This window comes from Citrus clementina, unplaced genomic scaffold (assembly GCF_000493195.1).
Source record: "Citrus clementina cultivar Clemenules unplaced genomic scaffold, Citrus_clementina_v1.0 scaffold_2, whole genome shotgun sequence".
NCBI classification, from domain to species: Eukaryota; Viridiplantae; Streptophyta; class Magnoliopsida; order Sapindales; family Rutaceae; genus Citrus; species Citrus x clementina.
In genome coordinates, this window is record NW_006262688.1 from 26,124,456 (window position 1) to 26,147,354 (window position 22,899).

General features: G+C 36.6%; 3 protein-coding genes and 1 pseudogene across 8 annotated transcripts; all 4 read left to right on the forward strand.

Annotated features, from left to right (window-relative positions):
• Nucleotides 1-5,345: 5,345 nt before the first annotated feature.
• On the forward strand, nucleotides 5,346-9,426 carry LOC112100788 (G-type lectin S-receptor-like serine/threonine-protein kinase SD2-5). 6 transcript variants are annotated; one of them, XR_002907099.1, is made up of 4 exons: nucleotides 5,346-8,035; nucleotides 8,305-8,316; nucleotides 8,442-8,658; nucleotides 9,326-9,426. XR_002907099.1 is itself a non-coding variant. In XM_024190560.1 (2 exons), the coding sequence occupies exon 1, from the start codon at nucleotides 5,484-5,486 to the stop codon at nucleotides 8,019-8,021; it is 2,538 nt and encodes an 845-aa protein (XP_024046328.1). In that variant the 5' UTR covers nucleotides 5,346-5,483; the 3' UTR covers nucleotides 8,022-8,035; nucleotides 9,326-9,426. The 6 variants fall into 6 exon arrangements, 2 of the variants coding, with proteins under 2 accessions (XP_024046328.1, XP_024046327.1); XR_002907096.1 differs by having other exon boundaries at nucleotides 8,305-8,658; XR_002907097.1 differs by lacking the exon at nucleotides 8,305-8,316 and having other exon boundaries at nucleotides 8,381-8,658.
• A 430-nt stretch (nucleotides 9,427-9,856) lies between these two features.
• LOC18052438 (probable sugar phosphate/phosphate translocator At1g06470) lies at nucleotides 9,857-12,996 on the forward strand. The gene is made up of 5 exons (XM_024190561.1): nucleotides 9,857-9,921; nucleotides 10,031-10,215; nucleotides 10,418-10,504; nucleotides 11,130-11,224; nucleotides 12,254-12,996. Exons 2-5 carry the CDS (start codon nucleotides 10,054-10,056, stop codon nucleotides 12,372-12,374), a joined length of 465 nt encoding a protein of 154 aa, XP_024046329.1. The 5' UTR covers nucleotides 9,857-9,921; nucleotides 10,031-10,053; the 3' UTR covers nucleotides 12,375-12,996.
• Nucleotides 12,997-13,429: 433 nt separating this feature from the next.
• Nucleotides 13,430-16,260, forward strand: LOC18052439 (G-type lectin S-receptor-like serine/threonine-protein kinase SD2-5). The gene has a single exon (XM_024191745.1). It carries the CDS (start codon nucleotides 13,512-13,514, stop codon nucleotides 16,047-16,049), a length of 2,538 nt encoding a protein of 845 aa, XP_024047513.1. The 5' UTR covers nucleotides 13,430-13,511; the 3' UTR covers nucleotides 16,050-16,260.
• A 1,092-nt stretch (nucleotides 16,261-17,352) lies between these two features.
• Nucleotides 17,353-18,669, forward strand: LOC18052440 (annotated as a pseudogene).
• The last annotated feature ends 4,230 nt before the right edge of the window (nucleotides 18,670-22,899 follow it).

The window sequence follows — 22,899 nt, forward strand, 5'->3', positions numbered from 1 at the left end:
AGATAATAAAGAAATATATAAATTTGAAATCATTAATCCAGATATAACAGTAAAATCACAAGATTTAGCTTATAGTTTGGAAGATAGAAAAGAGTTTAAAATGCATATAGAGGAATTATTAGAATTAAAAGTTATTAGAAGTAGTACCAATAGACATAGGAGCCCTGCATTTATTGTAAATAACCATAGTGAACAAAAACGAGGAAGAAGTAGAATGGTAATAAACTATAAAAGATTAAATGATAATACTTCAGACAATAGTTATAAAATACCTAATAAAGATGAGCTAGTAAATTGTATACAGAATGCTAAATATTTTTCTAAATTTGATTGTAAAAGTTAAAGATGGCCAATGGGTCGAGCGGCATGTGGCACGGCACAGGCACGTGGGCCGTGCCGAGCCTAGAATTTTAGGCACGTGGGCCTTAAAGCATGGCACGATTAGAGATGAGCCAAAGCACGGCACGCGAAAAAGCACGTAATAAGCACGGTTCGTTGGTGGGCTAGCATGTGGCCCGTGAGCCATTAATAGCACGTGGGCCAAAATATATCTAAGTAAATTTTTTTAACAAAAAGTAAATATAAAATGTTATGAAATTAAAGTAAAATATCTTGAAATTAAATGTTTTAATATATTTTTTAGCATAGACTTTTAAAAATTAATTTAAATCATTAAATCTTAGTTTAAATAAATATTCTAATTTTTTATGTTTATAATTTATTAAATGAATAAGTAAATATCATGATTTTAATAAATAAAATTATAAATATCATAATTTTATTTATGATATTTATTTAATTATTTATTTATGTTTATAATTTATTAAATGAATAAGTAAATAACTAAATATCATGATTTTAATAAATAAAATTATAAATATCATAAATTTATAAATTATAAATAAAAAATAAATTTTTTTAAAAAATTAATAATAAAATATTTTTCATATTAATATTAAATCATAACTTGTAAGTTGTGACCTATGATTTGTTATATTAATGTTTCGTAGTTATGACTTATTGTAATGATTATTCGAGGATTGTATTTTTAATTTTAATTAATTATTATTATGATCTATGGAATTAAATTTATGTATTGTTGTGTTATGAATTATGATTGATTATTGTGAAATAAAATATATAGTTGTGAAATTGTGATAAACTAATAATAAAATGTTAATTGCTCTCTTAATAAAAATTAATATGATTATGATTATGAATATTATTATTATTATTATTATTATTATTATTATTACTATTATTATTATGATGTTGGTGGGCTTAAAAAAGCACGTCAGACACGTGAGCTTGAATAAAGCACGCCAGACACGTGGACTTTTTTAAGCACGAAAAAAAAAAAAGTTGGTGGGCTTTTTTCGGGCTCAACTAAAAAAAGGTAGGCACGACACAGCCCATTGACCATAGTTAGTAAAAGTGGATTTTGACAAATAAGAGTCCACGAAGAATCTGTTCAATTGACAACTTTTAATTGTTCAGAAGGACATTTTGAGTGGTTAGTTATACCGTTTGGACTTAAAAACGCTCCACAAGTATTTCAAGTTAGAATGGATAGAATATTAAAACCTTATTCAAAATTTTGTATAGTTTACATAGATGATATTTTAGTGTTTAACCAGAATAAATTTATGCATATTACCCATTTAAATAAAATTTTAGATTGCTTTAAAAATAATAATATAGTTTTCTAAAAAGAAAATAGAATTATTAAAACAAAAAATATATTTTTTAGGATTAACGATAGACAGAGGAACAATAGAATTACAACCACACATAGTCAGCAAAATATTAGAATTTCCAGACAAAATAGAAGATACAAAAGAATTACAAAAATTTTTAGGACTATTAAATTATAGTAGAAAATTTATGCCAAATCTCATTACATTAATAAGACCCTTATATAATAAATTCAGTAAAAATGGACAAAAATATTTTAATAGTGAAGATATAAAATTAATTCAAAAACTTAAAGAAATAGTTAAAAATCTCAAACCCTTAGCATTACCAATAGACGGTTATTATAAAATCATATAGACAGATGCCAGTAGTTTAGGATGGGCAGGAATATTAATACAAAAACCTAATAAAGATAGCTCTAAAGATAAGGAAGAAATAAAGATGTATACTAGCGGAAAATTTACAAAACAGAAGGTAGAAAATCTAGCACAAAATTAGAAATTTTATGAATAATAAATTCTTTAAATTCATTTCATTTGTATATACAAAATGATAAATTTACAATTAGAACTTATTGCAATAATATTATAGAATTCTATAAAAAGTACAAAAGAAAAACTTTGAAAAGAAAAATTCTTTTATTAGTAAGAGATGGATATATTTTTTAGAAGTAATAACAGGTAAATGATACAAAGCAAAATTTGAACATATAGTAGGTAAAGATAATACATTAGCAGACATTCTTTTATGACTAATAAATCAATGATTATTTTGTAGGAATGGACCGATATATGAATTTCGGTCCAATCAAGCTTAGACAATTCCCATCAGGAACAAATTTAAGTTTTAAAAGTAAATTTCAGTTATCAGATAGTCAACAATGCATATTAGATAATTTATGGTGTGCTAATAGCCCACAAGATAAACTAAAAGTAGCCAATGCACTCATGCATTATTTTAGACAAATTAATGAACGCGTAAACAGTAATCATTTGCATTTTTCGTATTAGTTAGCGGTAGACAACTAGGAATTTATAGTCAGTGGAGAGAGGTAGTTGATTTGAAGATCAATTATCCTGATCCATATGCTAAAGGTTTTTACACATTTCATGAAGCCATAGAATATGCTAGACGTGAAATAGGACCGAATTATCATGTTAGTCAGTTGATAAATCCTTTAAACAATGCATCAACAACTTCATCTAGACAGTCAAATAATCCCTTAGATAGTGCATCAATAGCCTCATCATCATCATCATCCATACAATTTTGTAATCATTGTGAAGTCATGGCACGAACAATTAAAAAGCTTAATGAGACTAGATATCATTTAGACAGTATATTAGAAGGATGTAGACAAAAAATACTTGCATTGGAAAATGCTAAAGAAGAATTAATTAGACAAAATATTATATTACAAAATAAATATCAAATTTTGTTAGTAGACCATCAAAAAACCCAAAGCACCCATAAAACCCAAAAAATGCTTACACTAAAACAACCATTAAATAAATTATTCGATCATACCCCAGCCAGAATAAAATACAACAACTTTCATTTTTTCTTGATGATGCAGTAGACACAGTAAAAGAAAAAGTTATAGAAAACCTGTGTACGTATTTGATTACTTTTGCCAATCAATTGTTTGATAGCCAGTTAAATTTCTTACTTGAATTTGGACCCAGCTGGTCAGAATTAAATAACATTATTGCACTTAGACATAATTTTCCTATAATTTCTTTTGATTACTCCCTAGCCAAAACCATAGACAATGAAGACATCTTGTACAAAGCCCTTAGCTTTGAAATGATACGAACCATTTATATTTTTAGCCAAGACAGGTTTAAATTCTTTCCACCAACCTTAAACAGAGCCTTAGCCATTATAAGCAAAGCACCATTAGTAATCAATTTTAATTCTACACCACCCAGACCTCAAATAATTAATAAAACCAAAACCAATGTCATATTACTAGCCTACCATGTCATTTTTATTTGCGAAGGAGCCAAGAAGTACAGACGAAGATTTTATCAAGACAGGCCCAATTTCTCTGCAAATGATTTATATCGAAGAACTCATGAAATGACATCCTTCTATGAATGGTTACATACTCATGACAGGATCATTGCTCAAGCAGAACACTACACAATCATCGCCCAAAAGCATGTTGTCTGTGAGTAGTTACTCATTCCTTCACTACAAATCAAAGTTGATAATCTACAGAAACGTGAAGAATACTTGGAGGCGCTAGATGAAATAAATGACATGTCATTATTGGGACATGAATCTGAAGCTATGAGTCATCAATCTTTGGATGAGGATATAGTTGAAGCCGTTGATGAAATGATGGAGCGATAGGAGACACCATTAAAAACAAAGTAGTCAGCAGTAGCCAAAGTCAGTGTAAAGTCAAAATAGCCAGAGTCACGTGATTTTATAGATAACCCTTACTCACTACTCGATAAAGGAAAAACTGTAAAAACACCTTTTTCATTTTGTCTTTTCTTACCGACAGTGAGTCATCACTAAAAATAGTAGCCAGTTACTATTTGTAGACAGTGAGTCACTATAAAAGTACTAGTTAGCCAGTTTGTACTTTTTAAATTAATCGTTGGCTTTTCGCCACATGTAAAGAGTCATTTTCTGCTTTTGTCTTTTGTAATCAAAATCAATAATAGTCCAAAAGTCTAGAGTTGTATATAAAGACTTTCAAGTCTATGTAAAGGTAGAGTCGGAAAAAAGAGTCGTGAATACGCTAACAAGCAAGCATTCAACTTGTACTCAAAATCAATATCAATAAAATTTTCTTTTTTAAACACTTTGCAATTTTTTTAGACAGCAACTAGCAAGCAAGCAAGTAAGTAGTTTTACTCTTTACTTTTATTTAACTTTCGGGTTCAAAAGTCTAGCCTAGTTAACAAAAGTAGAAATTATATTTAAAGCATTAACAAAAGGTTGTCCTTGTTATCATTCAGGAGCAAAGAATTTCTGGAGGGAAAGTTTTTAATGAAAATTAAGGTTTTTATTTTTGAAAAAAATAATAAGAACTTAGTAAAAGTTTTTGCTGATTTTCTAAAAGTTTCTTTTTAAACACTGTCTCCGTTGGCCCGTTTAGTCGTTAATGTGTTGAGAATGCATTTTTGGGTGTTAGTCAGGAGTTGAAAGTGTGTTTGATATGCATGTTTTCAGAAGCAGTTTAAATAAACTTTGAAAGGCCAGTTTTTGGCAAAGCAGCTTCCGCAATTTTCATAAAGCTTTTTTGAGATTACTCTGTATATAGGTGGGAAACCAAAGAGACGAAAAGAGAAAAACGGACGCTAGGTTCCGACTAGGAGAAAGCTGTACGTGACTTGTTATACCAGTAGTGAAAACAAATCTAATTCTCATTCGAGTTGCCCATCAGAATAAATATTGCTGGTTTCCCAGTGGGTGGATGGGTCATGAGTGTGTCGGTTAGGAGCGGAACAAACCAATCTTAACTGGAGGGGCTAAAGAATTTTTTCAAACTTATAAAATAAGTATTTTATTAATATATATTTACTTCAATAAAAAATATTAAATATTGATTTTTTTTTAAAGGGCCCATGTAATCCCTTAATAGATCCGCCCCTGGTGTTGGTGGTTGGACGGTACAGAATAGACCCAAGAAGAATGCAGGGTTGACTTCTGTCCCTTGAATAAATTTTTTGAATCGAGCTCTTATTTTATCATTGAAATACTCTGCAAGTGAAAAAAATCCTGCAGTCTCCTTTCCAAATCATTCCGCATTGCATTCTTCATTGTCGGCGATGAGTGTTAGCGGGAACTGGTGTTCTGTTCTTTTCTTTCTGATTTTCTCTACGCCATTTTCTTGCTTGGTTGATGCCCAAAGGTTTGATTATCCGACAGCGAACCTCTCTACTTCATGGACCAACCACCCGTCAGCTTCTCACTCGGTAGCTTTCAGTGACGGATCAGCGGTGACAGCCATCCTTCTTAGGGGAACCCTTGGCCCCAGATATGCATGTGGCTTCTTCTGCAATGGCACCTGTGACTCTTATCTATTTGCTGTTTTCATAGTTCAGACCAATAGTGTCTCCAATATCGTTTCTCCAGCTTTCGGATTTCCACATGTAGTCTGGTCTGCTAATCGTAACAATCCTGTTCGAATAAACGCAACCTTAGAACTCACTTCAGATGGGAACTTGGTCTTGCAAGATGCTGACGGAGCTATTGCTTGGTCGACGAATACCAGTGGTAAATCTGTTGTGGGCTTAAACTTGACAGACATGGGCAACCTCGTACTCTTCGACAAGAATAAAGCAGCCGTTTGGCAATCTTTCGATCATCCAACGGACTCGCTGGTTCCTGGCCAAAAATTGTTGGAAGGGAAGAAACTTACAGCTAGTGTTTCAACCACGAATTGGACGGATGGAGGTTTGCTTTCACTTTCTGTCACTAACGAAGGATTATTTGCTTTCATAGAGTCTAATAATACTTCAGTACCGTATTATAAATTACTCACAGCCTCAAAAACAAGTAAGGAACCAAGCCATGCTAGATATCTGAATCGAAGCTTAGCTTTGTTCATAAATACCTCCGAACCAAGGGAACCAGATGGGGAAGTTTTTCTTCATCCAGCATTATTATTCCCGGGACAGTACATGAGATTGTGGCCTGATGGACATTTAAGAGTTTACGAGTGGCAACAATATAATGGGTGGACAGTAGTGGGAGATCTATTGACAGGTATTTTTGGGGAATGCGGTTATCCTCTGGTTTGTGGCAAGTATAGCATCTGCTCTGGGGGGCAATGCAGTTGTCCTGCAACCTATTTCAAGCCATTAAATGAAAGACAGCCTGCCCTTGGGTGCTCCCAGATTACTCCCTTATCGTGTGAAGCTTCGCAAGATCATAGTTTTGTTGAACTCAATGATGTCACTTACTTCGCGTTTAGCTCATTTAGCTCAGACCTTACGAATACAGATCCGGAGACATGCAAACAAGCCTGTTTAAATAATTGCTCTTGCAAAGCTGCTCTTTTTCAGCGTGGTTTGAACTCTTCTGCTGGAGATTGCTACTTACCATCTGAAATCTTTTCAATGATGAATAATGAGAAGGAAAGGACTCATTATAACTCAACTGCTTACATTAAGGTTCAAAACTTGCCAGTGCCAGGTGCAAGTCCTGGAGGAAAGGAGACGAGCCACAGAAAAAGAATAATGGGGTTCATCCTTGGATCTTTCTTTGGTTTATTAGTTCTAATTGGTATCTTGATCTTTTTCTTTGGGAAGAAAAAGGGGGCTGATGAAATTGAGGAAGATTGTTTAGATCAAGTGCCAGGACTACCCAAAAGATTCTCATTTGAAGAGTTGAAAGTCATGACAGACAATTTCAGAAAGATACTGGGTAAGGGGGGTTTTGGCTCAGTCTTTGAGGGGACACAAACTGATGGCACAAAAGTTGCAGTGAAACGTCTCGAAGGAATTGGTGAAATCAATAAATCTTTCTTAGCAGAGGTGAAGACAATTGGAAGCATTCACCATCTGAACTTGTTGAGGTTGATAGGGTTTTGTGCTGAGAAATCTCAAAACCTTCTTGTTTATGAATACATGCCGAATGGATCTCTAGATAGGTGGCTTTTCCAGAGATCAGATGAGTTTATGCTTGACTGGCAGCAAAGAAAGAAGATCATCCTTGATATTGCCAAGGGACTAACCTATCTCCATGCAGATTGCAGGCAGAAGATACTCCACTTGGATATCAAGCCCCAAAATATTCTGCTAGATGACAACTTCAATGCCAAAGTTGCTGATTTTGGTTTGTCGAAATTGATTGACCGGGACCAGAGCCAAGTTGTGACAACCATGAGAGGAACTCCAGGCTATTTGGCTCCTGAATGGCTTAGCTCAGTAATTACAGAAAAAGTAGATATCTATAGCTTTGGAGTTGTGATGTTGGAGATATTGTGTGGCCGGAAAGTTTTTGACCGCTCTCAGCCTGAGGAGGAAGACATGTATTTGCTAAGCATATTCAATAAGAAGGCAGAGGAGGACAAATTGTCTGATCTGGTAGATAGACACAGTAACGATATGCAATCAAATGAAGAAGAAGTAGTGAATATGATGAAGGTAGCTGCATGGTGTCTGGAAAGTGATTTTGTAAAGAGACCTTCCATGTCAATGGTAGTTAAGGTTTTGGAGGATGTTACAGAGTTTGAGCATAACCTCCATTATAACTTGGTTCATCTACCAACTACAGCAGCATTAACAAACGTTGATCGTAGAGAAGAAAATGATAAACCCATTACTCAATTGTTGCCTTCAGTTTTGTCAGGGCCAAGATGACAGACGGCTAGCAGGTATACATACCATTTTTCCATTCTTGATTAGCATTAATAATGTTTACCAACAACTTTTGTTTTTGGACTTGAAAAAGAAATCCAATTGGGCTTTACCAGCAACTTTCAGCATCTTTCTTGAAAAAAATAAAAAACAATTGGCCCCAAATTTTTGTAGGGTTATTCGTGGATACAAACCGGAATAAAAGAAACTTTAAATCTTTGATAAGAATGTAAGTTTCATTATCGATTTATTATGCAAATTTAAATTCGTGGACCAATAACTGCAGGAACCTTCTAACGTACGTATGTGCTAATTCAGAAATTCGTGGCAAGTCTCAGTAGTAATTAATCTCAAATTTGCAGTATCTGGCGAATCTTATCATTGACTGATCTTTGGCCCTGATCTTTTCTGCTTCTCAAGCAGATGAGTGGCAGAAACAAGAAGAGGGTGCCTACAACATTAAACTTTTGCCAAGCAAAATTAAGCGAAGAAGTCCAATCTTATGGGAAGTTAACTCAAGCTTTTACTAGTGGATCTTCTGTAAGATAAATACTTCCGAAAAATGGATGTTCTACAGTGATTTTGTCGTCTACATTTGTTGTTTAGACGCTGAGAATGTCTGTCTTTAGATATTGCGAATGTAAGTGGGGGAGGCAAAGCAAGCTGCATTACATTGAACGCTTTATTTTGATTTGTTCAATGCTTCAATATATATATATATATAATAGGTCTAAAATGTTGCTTAATAAAGAGCATTAAATAGTATCTTTATTATAATATTTACCTACTGGTTATTTGTTAGTGAAACAAGGAGTTGGGGAAATTTTGTTTTTTGGAAACAAAGAGATCCCACTATAATGAAGAGTATGCCAAAACTTAAGCTCTTGGGTCGAGTGGTAACAGAGCAATTTTAGTCTCACTTTTTATGACCTCTCTTGTTGTGTTAGGAGGGTATGGCTAATTTTTGGATGAATATAATTATCATGAGGACATATTGCAGAGGTTGAATATAATCGTCATGAAGACATATTGCACCTAAGATTAAGAATATAATGTAGGAAGCTTTTGCAAAGACTGTCCATAGCTTATATACTGCACCCTGAGTCCTTAAATAATCAAATCTCTAGTTAAACGCTCGTAAAAGTTTGACTTCTATGTGGCAAGGCTTCAAGTGTATTCTATCTCACCCTTTTCTTTGATGTGGGATCTCTCTTTGATTAAACTTATTGCCATTTTCAAGGTTTTATAATTTCTCCAATATAAAACTTTTGTATTTTGTTGTGATCATATATCACTTCATATTCCAGTTGCGAAGTAGACAGAGTTTGAGTTTTGGGGATTTCTTTTTGTTATGCTTGCTGCTGTCATGTCTGGATTTCGTTGGTGCATGACTCAAATTCTTCTACAGGTATGGTTTAGTTGTATTCCTGATATACATGGTTTATGGAATTTGTGTAACTTAAACCCAATTTTTTTTTCGTACCTGACTTTATTTTTTTGTTTGGATTTCAATACGATGGTCCATGGCGAAATAAAAATGGATGTAAAGAAAGCAAATTACGGTAGGTACTTATTCTTTTTCTTTTATTTCATTTGAATTTTAGCCAATCTCAACTGCTACTAGATTTTATCTACTGCCATAAGTATCTGCAAGCATGCTTTGCACATATTAGATTTTCATGGACCGCTGTAAGCATCTGCAAGTGTGTGTAACATGTATGTTCCTCAGAATTTACTGTAGATAATGATGATACATAGAAATACTGTTTATTGGACCTTTTCTTATGAGCTTGAGCTTTTGGAATTAATAGTCTTTTAATATGGTATCATTCTGCTTTTTTCTAAGCTAGCCAGCACTTATTGATGAACAAATTTTGCTCTTGGTAAAAAGCTTGAGTCTCTGGTGAACAAACTTATACATTACATTTCTTTCCTAGATGCTTTGCCTTAGTTTTTATACCATTATTTCTAATCAATCACTAAGAAGTGTTTTCTTTATTTTTTGTTTTTAGGTCTTAAAAATCCACTTACCTTGATGAGCTATGTGGCACCAATTATGGCGCTGGTGACTGCTCTTCTTCCTCTATTGCTGGATCCATGGCATGAATTCAAAAGGAATAATTATTTCAATAACTCATGGCATGTCACTCGGAGTTTGTTGCTGATGCTTTCCGGCGGAGCTTTGGCCTTTTTCATGGTAAGAATTGATGTCGAACAAAAGGATTGGGGGGAAGATACATTTACATGCTTTTCGTGTTGCATATTGAGTATGCTTGGTCTGAGTTTCATGGTCTCCAAAAGAAATTAATACATTTACATGCTTTTCATGTTGCATATTGAGTACACTTGATCTGAGTTTCATGGTCCCCAAAAGAACTAACTTGTTTCTCTTGTTACAGGTTTTGACGGAATTTGTACTTGTCTCGGTAACAAGTGCTGTCACTGTTCAAATTGCAGGTGTTGTCAAGGAGGCTGTTACCATATTGGTAAAACTTTTCTAGGGTAGTTCGGCTTTCTAGATTATTTTGGTAAAATGTTGGCCATTGTATGTGCTTTATTGTTTGTTCTATCTTACTTTCTAGTCGTTACCTTGTGAAATCCTTTAGTTACAATACCGTTCTGTTTGAAACATTAAATATTCAAACTCTCCTATTAGATAAGATAAATACCCTGTTTGTCATGAGCTGCAATTATTCATGATTATGGCTATTGTCTTAAAATATTTTTTATGGTCTGAGCCGTCTTTTGTAACTTTTAATTGTGATCTGTAATTACATTTAGATTTTTGTTTGAGGATGTTTAATGCATCTATAGATGTAAGAATCACGCTTTGATTGTTTTACTAGTTTTATTGTCACAGTGTAGGCTGTGTAGCTCTCTCCTGCATAGACGGACACTGTGCTTTGATTGTTTTACTAGTTTTATTGTCGCAATGTAGCTGTCTCCTGCATAGACAGACACCGTATAGAATTAAACCCTAGTCTTATGTTTTCTTATTGTGTTTTTTCATTTGGTTAGTTATTTTATTAATAATTACAAATATAAAAAACATGAATGGCTACACAGTATAAGGACTCTCAAAGGATTCTACTTCAATATGTAAATGTACAGGTTGCAGTGTTTTACTTCCATGATGAGTTCAGTTGGCTGAAGGGGTTTGGTCTCTTCACAATCCTGGTTGGTGTCAGTTTATTCAATTGGTACAAGTAAGTCATTAGTTATTGTAGTTTTGAACTATTATTGTATGTTTCTTCTCTTTTTCTTTTTTCCTTTTTTTTCTGTGTTAACTGATTTTGTTGTTGTCTTTTTTTTTTCAACTATTATTTGGCTGTTAGATTATTGCTTAGTGTGTAGTGGCCAAATGTGGATTGTGTGATGCAGAATACATAAGTATCCAGTTCATTGCTAATAATCTTAAAACTTCCTCTCATCAAAGAGTCCAATTAAACGGGACAAAATGTAATTGTAGAACTTTTGGACTGGACAAATTTCCCATGACTAGCCTTTGCTTTTGGCTGTTTGCATGAGAAGGATGTTCCTTTAACTTGCATGTTTTCCATGTTAAATACCCTTCTATAACATTAAACACTAAAGCTTGGTTGATGTCCAACAGATGTTATATGTCAGATTTGCGAACATTCTGGTGGTGAGCTTTAATCTTATCTGTGAACGGTTAGCCTGCTGCACAAAATTGGATCATTATACAAAGGTTCCACATTATGTGCCCTAGTTATTGAAGTTTGATAAAATTTAAGAATATGATAATGACATTTCTCGAAATTCAAGAAAGCTTCCCAATGGTCATTATGTGTCATTATAAATGGGATCAACCAACTTATAATTGCCTTGTCCTGTTGCTATCAGTTAGCAATGAGAATTGATATTTTACCGGCTCATCCAGCTAAATTTTGTCAGTCCTTTGCTCCTCACTTACCAAATTTGACATGTATTGATTGCATTTGTTTGTGGATCTCTTGAATAATATTTTGGTTTTTGATGTTTCTTCCTGACATATTAAAAATATTGGAATTTTAGAGTCTCTCTAGTCTCTGAGATTATGGATCAGAAAAGCATCTGTATTCAACATTAGTTGTGGAACAATTTACGGGCAGAATGATAAAGCTCAACTTTAAGTTACCTAATCTTAACGCCTGATTTCTGCTGTGTGCTTCTTGTCAACTTTTTCCTAATCTGGGTTTTGTTATTGATTGTTACTCTGTTTTATCCTTTTTCAGATACCAAAAGCTTCAGGCAGGTCATGCAAATGAAGATGGCATGCTGGGATCACGTGAAACAAATGCTTCTGCAAAATATGTTATTCTAGAGGAGATTGATGATCTAGATGAGGGCACTTGAAGTTTCTAGTAATCACATGATTTGAATTTTGATAATCTTGTGAAAGCCTCTTGCTGAACCTTCTCCCCTAAAAACATTGGACATCTATGCAGTTTGGGGTGGAACCTTAGGTTGATGCAATGGTTTGATTTGGTATTTATCAGTGGTCCAAGTTTGTGTAATGATCCATTGATTTACATTTGATTATCAGGTTATCAGCCAAAGAAATCCGTGGCATCAGTAGTAACTGGTCTCAAGTTTGCGGTACTTAGCAAATCTTATTTTTGGCTGAGCTTCGGCTTGATTTTTTCTGCTCCTCAAGCAGGTCAGTGGCAGAAACGTACAGGGTGTGTACAAAATCAGGGGTTTAGCAAATACATTTTGGCAAGCGGAATTGAGTGAAGACTGAAGAAGCCCGTTCATGTGGGAAGTTTACCTCAAGCTTTTTACTAGTGGGTCTTGTGTCAGATACATATTTTCGAAATGCATACTCTACGGTCATTTTGTCGGTCTTTGATTTGTTGTTTAGTTTAGACATTGAGAATGCAAGTGGCGAAGCAAGCTGTAATCGATTGAACGCTTTATTTTGACTTGTTCAATGCTTCAAATATATTATTTCACTTTTTGAGGACTTTTATGGTCATCCTTTGATAAATTGTATTGTACTCCCTTCATTGGTTTTATGCTACCAGGCACCGACTCTGTGGACTTTTACGCTACCACGGGAAAACAGAAATGAAAAAACAAACTTTTTTGTAGAACATTAAAATATGAATACAAAAATGGTAAAGAGAGAGAAAGATAAAAAAAGGTGTATTGAACTGGAGCAAAATTTCCTCATCTTTCACTCGTTTCATTTTTCTCTGTCTTTAGCATCATCATTAATATAAATATCCTTTTTCTTATTCTTATGCCTATCTTTTAATAAAATACGTCAATGGGCCCTGGCCCAGTGGGTGGATGAGTCATAAGCGTGTCGGTGGGACCGGTGGGTGGATGATACAGAATAGAGCTAACGAGACTGCAGGGTTGACTTCTGTACCTTAAATAAGTTTTTTCAGTCAATCCTTATTTTATCATTGAAATTCTCTGCAAAGTGAAAAAAATCCTGCAGTCTCCTTTACAAATCATTCCGTATTGCACTCTTCGTTGTCGGCGATGAGTGTTAGCCGGAACCGGTGTTCTGTTCTTTTCTTTCTTATTTTCTCTGCACCATTTTCTTGCTTGGTTGATGCCCAAAGTTTTGATTATCCGACAGCGAACCTCTCTACTTCATGGACCAACGGCCCATCAGCTTCTGACTCGGTAGGTTTCACTGACGGATCAGCGGTGACAGCCATCCTTCTTAGGGGAACCCTTGGCCCCACATATGCATGTGGCTTCTTCTGCAACGGCACCTGTGACTCTTATCTATTTGCTGTTTTCATAGTTCAGGCCAATGATGCTTCCTTAATCGAATATGACAATATCGATTTTCCACAGGTTGTCTGGTCTGCTAATCGTAACAATCCTGTTCGAATAAACGCAACCTTAGAACTCACTTCAGATGGGAACTTGGTCTTGCAAGATGCTGACGGAGCTATTGCTTGGTCGACGAATACCAGTGGTAAATCTGTTGTGGGCTTAAACTTGACAGACATGGGCAACCTCGTACTTTTTGACAAGAATAATGGGGCCGTTTGGCAATCTTTCGATCATCCAACGGACTCGCTGGTTCCTGGCCAAAAATTGTTGGAAGGGAAGAAACTTACAGCTAGTGTTTCAACCACGAATTGGACGGATGGAGGATTGTTTTCACTTTCTGTCACTAACGAAGGATTATTTGCTTTCACAGAGTCTAATAATACTTCAATACGGTATTATGAATTAGTCAAAGCCACAAAAACAAGTAAGGAACCAAGCCATGCTAGATATCTGAATGGAAGCTTAGCTTTCTTCATAAATTCCTCCGAACCAAGGGAACCAGATGGGGCAGTTCCTGTTCCTCCAGCATCGTCATCCCCGGGACAGTACATGAGATTGTGGCCTGATGGACATTTAAGAGTTTACGAGTGGCAAGCATCGATAGGGTGGACAGAAGTGGCCGATCTATTGACAGGTTATCTTGGGGAATGCGGTTATCCTCTGGTTTGCGGCAAGTATGGCATCTGCTCTCAGGGACAATGCAGTTGTCCTGAAACCTATTTCAAGGCATTAAATGATAGAAAGCCTGCCCTTGGGTGCTCCCCGATTACTCCCCTATCATGCGAAGCTTCGCAAGATCATAGTTTTGTTGAACTCAATGATGTCGCTTACTTCACGTTTAGCTCACCTAGCTCAGACCTTACGAATACAGATCCAGAGACATGCAAACAAGCCTGTTTAAAGAATTGCTCGTGCAAAGCTGCTCTTTTTCTGTATGGTTTGAACCCTTCTCGTGGAGATTGCTACTTACCATCTGAACTCTTTTCAATGATGAATAATGAGAAGGAAAAGACTCATTATAACTCAACTGTTTACATTAAGGTTCAAAACTTTTCAATGCCAGGTGCAAGTCCAGGAGGAAAGGAGACGAGCCACAGAAAAAGAATAATGGGGTTCATCCTTGGATCTTTCTTTGGTTTATTAGTTCTAATTGGTATCTTGATCTTTTTCTTTGGGAAGAAAAAGGGGGCTGATGAAATTGAGGAAGATTGTTTAGATCAAGTGCCAGGACTACCCAAAAGATTCTCATTTGAAGAGTTGAAAGTCATGACAGACAATTTCAGAAAGATACTGGGTAAGGGGGGTTTTGGCTCAGTCTTTGAGGGGACACAAACTGATGGCACAAAAGTTGCAGTGAAACGTCTCGAAGGAATTGGTGAAATCAATAAATCTTTCTTAGCAGAGGTGAAGACAATTGGAAGCATTCACCATCTGAACTTGTTGAGGTTGATAGGGTTTTGTGCTGAGAAATCTCAAAACCTTCTTGTTTATGAATACATGCCGAATGGATCTCTAGATAGGTGGCTTTTCCAGAGATCAGATGAGTTTATGCTTGACTGGCAGCAAAGAAAGAAGATCATCCTTGATATTGCCAAGGGACTAACCTATCTCCATGCAGATTGCAGGCAGAAGATACTCCACTTGGATATCAAGCCCCAAAATATTCTGCTAGATGACAACTTCAATGCCAAAGTTGCTGATTTTGGTTTGTCGAAATTGATTGACCGGGACCAGAGCCAAGTTGTGACAACCATGAGAGGAACTCCAGGCTATTTGGCTCCTGAATGGCTTAGCTCAGTAATTACAGAAAAAGTAGATATCTATAGCTTTGGAGTTGTGATGTTGGAGATATTGTGTGGCCGGAAAGTTTTTGACCGCTCTCAGCCTGAGGAGGAAGACATGTATTTGCTAAGCATATTCAATAAGAAGGCAGAGGAGGACAAATTGTCTGATCTGGTAGATAGACACAGTAACGATATGCAATCAAATGAAGAAGAAGTAGTGAATATGATGAAGGTGGCTGCATGGTGTCTGGAAAGTGATTTTGCAAAGAGACCTTCCATGTCAATGGTAGTTAAGGTTTTGGAGGGCGTTACAGAGTTTGATCATAACCTCCATTATAACTCCGTTCGCCTGCCATCTACGGCAGCACTAGCAAACGTTGATCATAGGGAAGAAAATGACAAATCCACTACTCAATTGTTGCCTTCAATTTTGTCGGGGCCAAGGTGACAGACGATTAGCAAGTATACATACCACATATCCATTCATTATTAGCATTAATAATGCTTACCATCAACTTTTGTTTTTAGATTTGAAAAAGAAAACTAATTGGGCTTTACCGACGAACTCTCAGCATCTTTCTTAAAAAATTGGCGCCAAAGTTTTGTAGGGTTATTTGTGGATACAATCTGGAATGAAAGAAACTTCAAATCTTTGATAAGAATGTAAATCTCGTAATTGATTTATTATGCAAATTTTAAATTCGCGGATCAAATAACTGCAAGCAACCATCTAAGGTACATATGTGCAAATTCAGAAATCCGTGGCAAGTATCAGTAGTAATGGGTCTCAAATTTGCAGTATCTCGCGAATCTTATCATTGACTGAGCTTTGGCCCTGATCTTTTCTGCTTCTCAATCAGATCAGTGGCAGAAACAAGAAGAGGGTGCCTGCAACATTAGGGTTTACCAAATACATTTTGCCAAGCAAAATTGAGCGAAGAAGTCCAATCTTATGGGAAGTTACCTGAAGCTTTTACTAGTGGGTCTTCTGTAAGATGCACAGTTGCGAAATGCATGACTACACTGATTTCGTCAGTCTCTAATTTGTTGTTTAGACACTGAGAATATCAGTCTTTAGACATTGAGAACGTGAGTGGGGAGGCGAAGCAAGCTGCGTTGCATTGAACGCTTTATTTTGATTGGTTCAATGCTTTAAAAAAAAAACTTTTATTTTCCAAGACTTTTATGGTCATTTTTGATAACTTACTTTTTTATTACTTTTTTTTAATTACTAAAAAAATTTTGGGATTATGTAAATCAGGTCTATCATAACATAGTTTAAATATCTATTTCCACTGATATTAAAAAAACAAAAGAACTACTCCGCTGATATTGGTAGAGAAATATCTATCCCTAAATTTTATAATTAAAAAGTGAGAAAAATACCCAAAATAATTATTTAAGTGGAAGGTGAATAGAATTCCAAATATATAATTAATGAAAGAGTAGAATCTTTGAGTGTGTGTCGGGACTCGAGTTGAGGTTGCCCTTAGGCCCTTAGGCGCTTTGATGGAAAGGGTTAGCAACGAGGGTAGCCCATTGGCCTACTCTTTTATTAAATTTAAACTGTGGATGGGTCTGAGTCTCTTTCTTCTCGAAGGTTTTGACCAAGGGAAAAACAAAGACATAACTTCTTAAACTTATCATTGCCTGTTTTTCAAAATTCATCTATGGGCATTGAACTTGTGGGTGGGGGAAGACACGCGTAGGACGAGACTAGAGGGTTTGACTTTTGTTCTATAAATAAGTTTTCCAATCAACCAATTGTTGCATACTTGAATCATTCTGCAGTTAAACCAAATCCTGCAATCATCCTGTTTAATCTGAATTGCACTGCACATTTTCGGCGATGAGTGTTAGCTGGAACTGGTGCTCTGTTCTTTTCTTTCTTATTTTCTCTACACCGTTTTCCTTGTTGGTTGATGCCCGAAGCCAAAGTTTTGATTATCCGACAGCAAAACTCTCAACTAAATGGGTCAACAGCCCGTCAACTCCTCATTCCGTAGCTTTCACGGACGGATCAACGGTGAGAGCCATCCTTCTCAGGGGAACCTTTGGCCCCAGATATGCATGTGGCTTCTTCTGTAACGGAGCCTGCGACACTTATCTATTTGCTGTTTTCATAGTTCAAACCAACAGTGCTTCCTCAATCGTTGCGCCAGCAATCGGATTCCCTCAGGTCGTCTGGGCTGCTAACCGTAACAATCCTGTTCGAATAAATGCAACCTTAGAACTCACTTCACGTGGGAACTTGGTTTTGCGAGATGCCGACGGAACTGTAGCTTGGTCGACGAATACTAATGGCAAATCTGTTGTGGGCTTAAACTTGACAGACACGGGCAACCTTGTACTTTTCAACAAGAAAAATGCAGCAGTTTGGCAATCTTTCGATCATCCGACAGACTCGCTGGTTCCTGGGCAAAAATTGGTGGAAAGGGAAGAAACTTACAGCTAGTGTTTCAACCACGAATTGGATGGATGGGGGTTTGTTTTCACTTTCGGTCACTAAGAAAGGATTGTCTGCTTCCATAGAGTCTAATAATACTCCAGTACCGTACTACGAATATAGAGTCGGTGGCACGAAAACAAGAAAGCAACCAAGCTATGTTAGATATCTGAATGGAAGCTTAGCTTTATTCATAAATTTATCGGAACCAAGCGAGCCAGAAGGGGCACTTTCTGTTCCTCCGGCAGCATCATTACCGGGACAGTACATGAGATTGTGGCCTGACGGACATTTAAGAGTTTACCAGTGGCAGGCATCGAAAGGGTGGACTGATAAGAACATACGCAAGTTCAAATGAGAAGCAAAACCCAACAGCAAGCCAATAACGAAAATGCATGGGCACATGCAAGTAACCATGCAAGCCATGCATGAGGTGGGCATCACGTTCCTTCAAGGACTCTTCAAATCAACGGAAAGCTTACTACATCAAGCCGTATTGATGAAGAATTCAGATTTAATCATGTTTCCTTTAGGATTATTATTTACTTCGAAATTATAGCTAAGTGGTTTAATTGATTTTAACTACTTTATTTCATTAATTTTGTCTATAAATAGACTCAAATATTTCAATAAAAGGATATCAGACTTTTATCTAATTTGATTAGCAATTGCGGTAGTTCTCACCCTAAGAAGAACAAATTAATTACTTGTTATTTCCGCTAATTCTGACTGGGACCTATCAATTGGTATCAGAGCTAGGCAAGGATGACAACCAACAAGGAACGCATCGAACGGATAGAAACGGAGCTCGGGGAGATGCAAGATAAGATGCAGCGCATGGAGTTAGGAGTTAACGACAAGTTGGCTCACATTGAAGAAACCTTGAGCAAACTTGCAGAGTCTTTCCATACATCCAAAGACGCACCTAGCATCAACAACAACATAGCAACATCGCGACCAAACCGAGAAGACAAGGATGGCAGACGGCAGCAGTTTCAATCAAGAGTGGCAAAACTGGAGTTCCCACGTTATGCCGGCAACGACCCCACCGAGTGGTTCAACCGCGTCGATCAATTCTTCGAATACCAAGGGTCAACAGAAGACCAAAAAGTTGTCTTGGCTTCATTCCACTTGGAGGGAGAAGCTAACCAATGGTGGCAGTGGCTTAGGAAATCTTATCAAGAGGAAGGACGAGACGTTACTTGGGAAATCTTCATGGAGGAGCTATGGGCGAGGTTTGGGCCAACCGATTGCGAGGACTTCGACGAGGCGCTATCTAGGGTCAAGCAAACCGACACTCTTCGAGATTACCAGAAAGAATTTGAGAGGCTTGGCAACCGGGTTCAAGGGTGGACTCAAAAGGCTCTTGTCGGCACATTCATGGGAGGATTGAAACCCGAGATATCTGAGGAAATCCGGCTGTTCAGACCGAGAACTCTTAAGGAAGCGATCAGTTTGGCAAGAATGAGAGATGAACAATTGCAGCGCCAGAAGAGGCTGGTGAGATCACCGGATTTCAGCCGTTCACCGCCACCACAAATCTTCAACAACCGCGCTTCACCAACAGAACCAATTAAAAAGCTTTCTTGGGAGGAGATGCAAAGGCGAAGAGCTCAAGGCTTGTGCTTTAATTGTAATGATAAATTCACTGCAGGTCATAAGTGCACAAAACCACAGTTGTTAATCCTTGAAGCCGAAGACGAAGAGAACATACATGAAGAATCTGCAGCAACGACAAAACTTGAGAGTGAAAAAAGGGAAGACACAACAATGATCCATCAGCGGTTTCCTTCACTAACCCTTGGGGACAAGGGTTCTTTTCGAGGAGGGGGTGATGATAAGAACATACGCAAGTTCAAAAGAGAAGCAAAACCCAACAGCAAGCCAATAACGAAAATGCATGGGCACATGCAAGTAACCATGCAAGCCATGCATGAGGTGGGCATCACGTTCCTTCAAGGACTCTTCAAATCAACGGAAAGCTTACTACATCAAGCCGTATTGATGAAGAATTCAGATTTAATCATGTTTCCTTTAGGATTATTATTTACTTCGAAATTATAGCTAAGTGGTTTAATTGATTTTAACTACTTTATTTCATTAATTTTGTCTATAAATAGACTCAAATATTTCAATAAAAGGATATCAGACTTTTATCTAATTTGATTAGCAATTGCGGTAGTTCTCACCCTAAGAAGAACAAATTAATTACTTGTTATTTCCGCTAATTCTGACTGGGACCTATCATGGACACAAGTGGCGGATCTCTTGACAGGTTATTCTGGGGAATGCGGTTATCCTATGGTTTGCGGCAAGTACGGCATTTGCTCCGGCGGGCAATGCAGTTGTCCTCCAATCTATTTCAAGCCAATAAAGGATAGACAGCCTGCCCTTGGGTGCTCCCCGATTACTCCCTTATCATGTGAAGCTTCCCAAAATCATAGTTTTGTTGAACTTAATGATATCACTTACTTCACTTTTAGCTCAGACCTTACGAATACAGATTCGGAGACGTGTAAACAAGCCTGTTTAAAGAATTGCTCGTGCAAAGCTGCTCTATTTCGGTATGGTTGGAACCCTTCTGCTGGAGAGTGCTCCTTGCTGTCTGAAATCTTTTCGATGATTGATAATGACCAGGAAAAGACTCATTATAACTCAACTGCTTACATTAAGGTTCAGAACTTGGCAACGCTAAAGTGAGGAAATAAGACGAGTCATGATAGGGCCCGGCTCTAGAGTATCTCCGAAGCCTCAAGTGAAAGATTTAATTTATTAATGCATTTTGTACTTGCTGATGAAATAAATTACCTATGTGTAATATTCATATTTTATGTGACACTTTTTATCGTTTCTTCTAGACACGCAAAATGCTGGAATTTTAAATTTATTTTTGGTAAACAAACAGGAATGAATTAAAGAAATAAGTAAAATTAGTAACGAATTAAAGAAATAAGTAATTATTAACATTAATTTTTAGAGGAAAAATATATATGACGTCCTTTATAAGATTTTACATATAAATGAATTATATAAGATTTAGAAATATCTATTTCAAAAAAAAATTTGTATTAGCTCTATCATAAAGTTATATGATTTATTTCCAATCATCCTCTCATAAAACAACAATCTTCAAAATACTCCATTAGCTATTATAAAACCCAACTTACCTTCTATTTTTGTTAAAAGACAAAAAACTTTTCATCAAGATGCACCCCATTTTTCCAAAATTTTTTAAACAAAAATGAAGTAAATTAAAGTTATGGTATTTTGAAAATTGTTAATCCACGATGAATAATCCAAAATTAACTCTCATTTTTTCTACCTTATGAATTTGCTGATGCAGCCATCCTTTTGAGGAGAGCCTCAGGCTCCTGATATGCATGTGGCTACTTCTGTAATGGAACCTGTGACGCTTATCTTTTTGCTGTTTTCATAATTAGACAGCGTCGGTGGTAATTGCTCGTGCAAAGCTGCTCTATTTCGGTATGGTTGGAACCCTTCTGCTGGAGAGTGCTCCTTGATGTCTGAATCTTTTCGATGATTGATAATGACAAGGAAAAGACTCATTATAACTCAACTGCTTACATTAAGGTTCAGAACTTGGCAATGCCAAAGTGAGGAAATAAGACGAGTCATGATAGGGCGGGCTCTAGAGTATCTCTGAAGCCTCAAGTGAAAGATTTAATTAATTAATGCATTTTTTAGTTGCTGTTGAAATAAATTACCTGTAAATTAAAAGAAGCAAAAAATCTGTAAGGGAAGACTCCGAAGATGTCGGAAAGCTCCGAAAACCTTGAAACCCATGAAAACCCAAGGTTGTTGAAAACGATTCCACCACCGTCGCCTGAGGATCGTTCTACCAAAAAGGCTCGCTTTCGCAGCCATGGTATGGACGCGGATAATCCACCACCGTTATCTTTCAAGGATGCCCTCATGCCCCGTACTCAACAAAGAAGTTTTGATGATACTGAGATGGATGACGAGTGGGACTTTGAACCGGGAGATGTAACCGTGGGGGACGATGGTACCATGCCAACTATTAAATTCTCTCAACGAATCCATGAGAAACTAGTTAAACCTTGGCAAAATTTGGTGGTGGTGAAGTTGTTGGGGAGAAATATAGGTTATAAGGTTTTGTATAATCGGCTGAAGGTCATGTGGCATATGATTCCGGATTTTTCAGTAATCGACCTTGAAAATAATTACTTTTTAATTCGACTTAACTCACCAGAGGATGCTATTTATGCGTTAACTGAGGGACCATGGGTAATCTTTGGACACTATCTAACAGTCCAACCGTGGAGACCTAGTTTCGATAGCACCATTACAGAGATTGCTTCTGCAGTTGTGTGGGTTCGTTTGCCTGGAATGGTGTTCCACTTATATGACAAGCGTGCCCTAAGAAAGATTGGACAACTCGTGGGTAATTTCATTAAGATCGATTATCATACGGAATCGCGGGAAAGGGGCAAATTTGCTAGGGTTGCTGTTCGTGTCTCCTTTACTTAGCCGTTAGTGGCTCAGTTTAACTTGGAAGGAAGGATTCAAAAGGTTGAGTATGAAGGGTTACCGATCATATGTTATCAATGTGGTAAGTATGGTCATAATAGCACGGCTTGTTTGAATAGACAACCTTCGAATATGATGAATGAGGCAAATTCTGAGAACAATACACTAATTAATAAATCCTTAGATAAGAGTGGTATCCAGATTGTGGCAAATAACACCAGCGAAAGGTTTGGCCCATGGATGATTATGGAGCGAAAATGGAGAGCTAGACTAGTTGTGGATAAGGAGAACATTACGGATTCAGAAAGGAATCAGCGAAGGAATTTCAGTAATACTTCTCGTT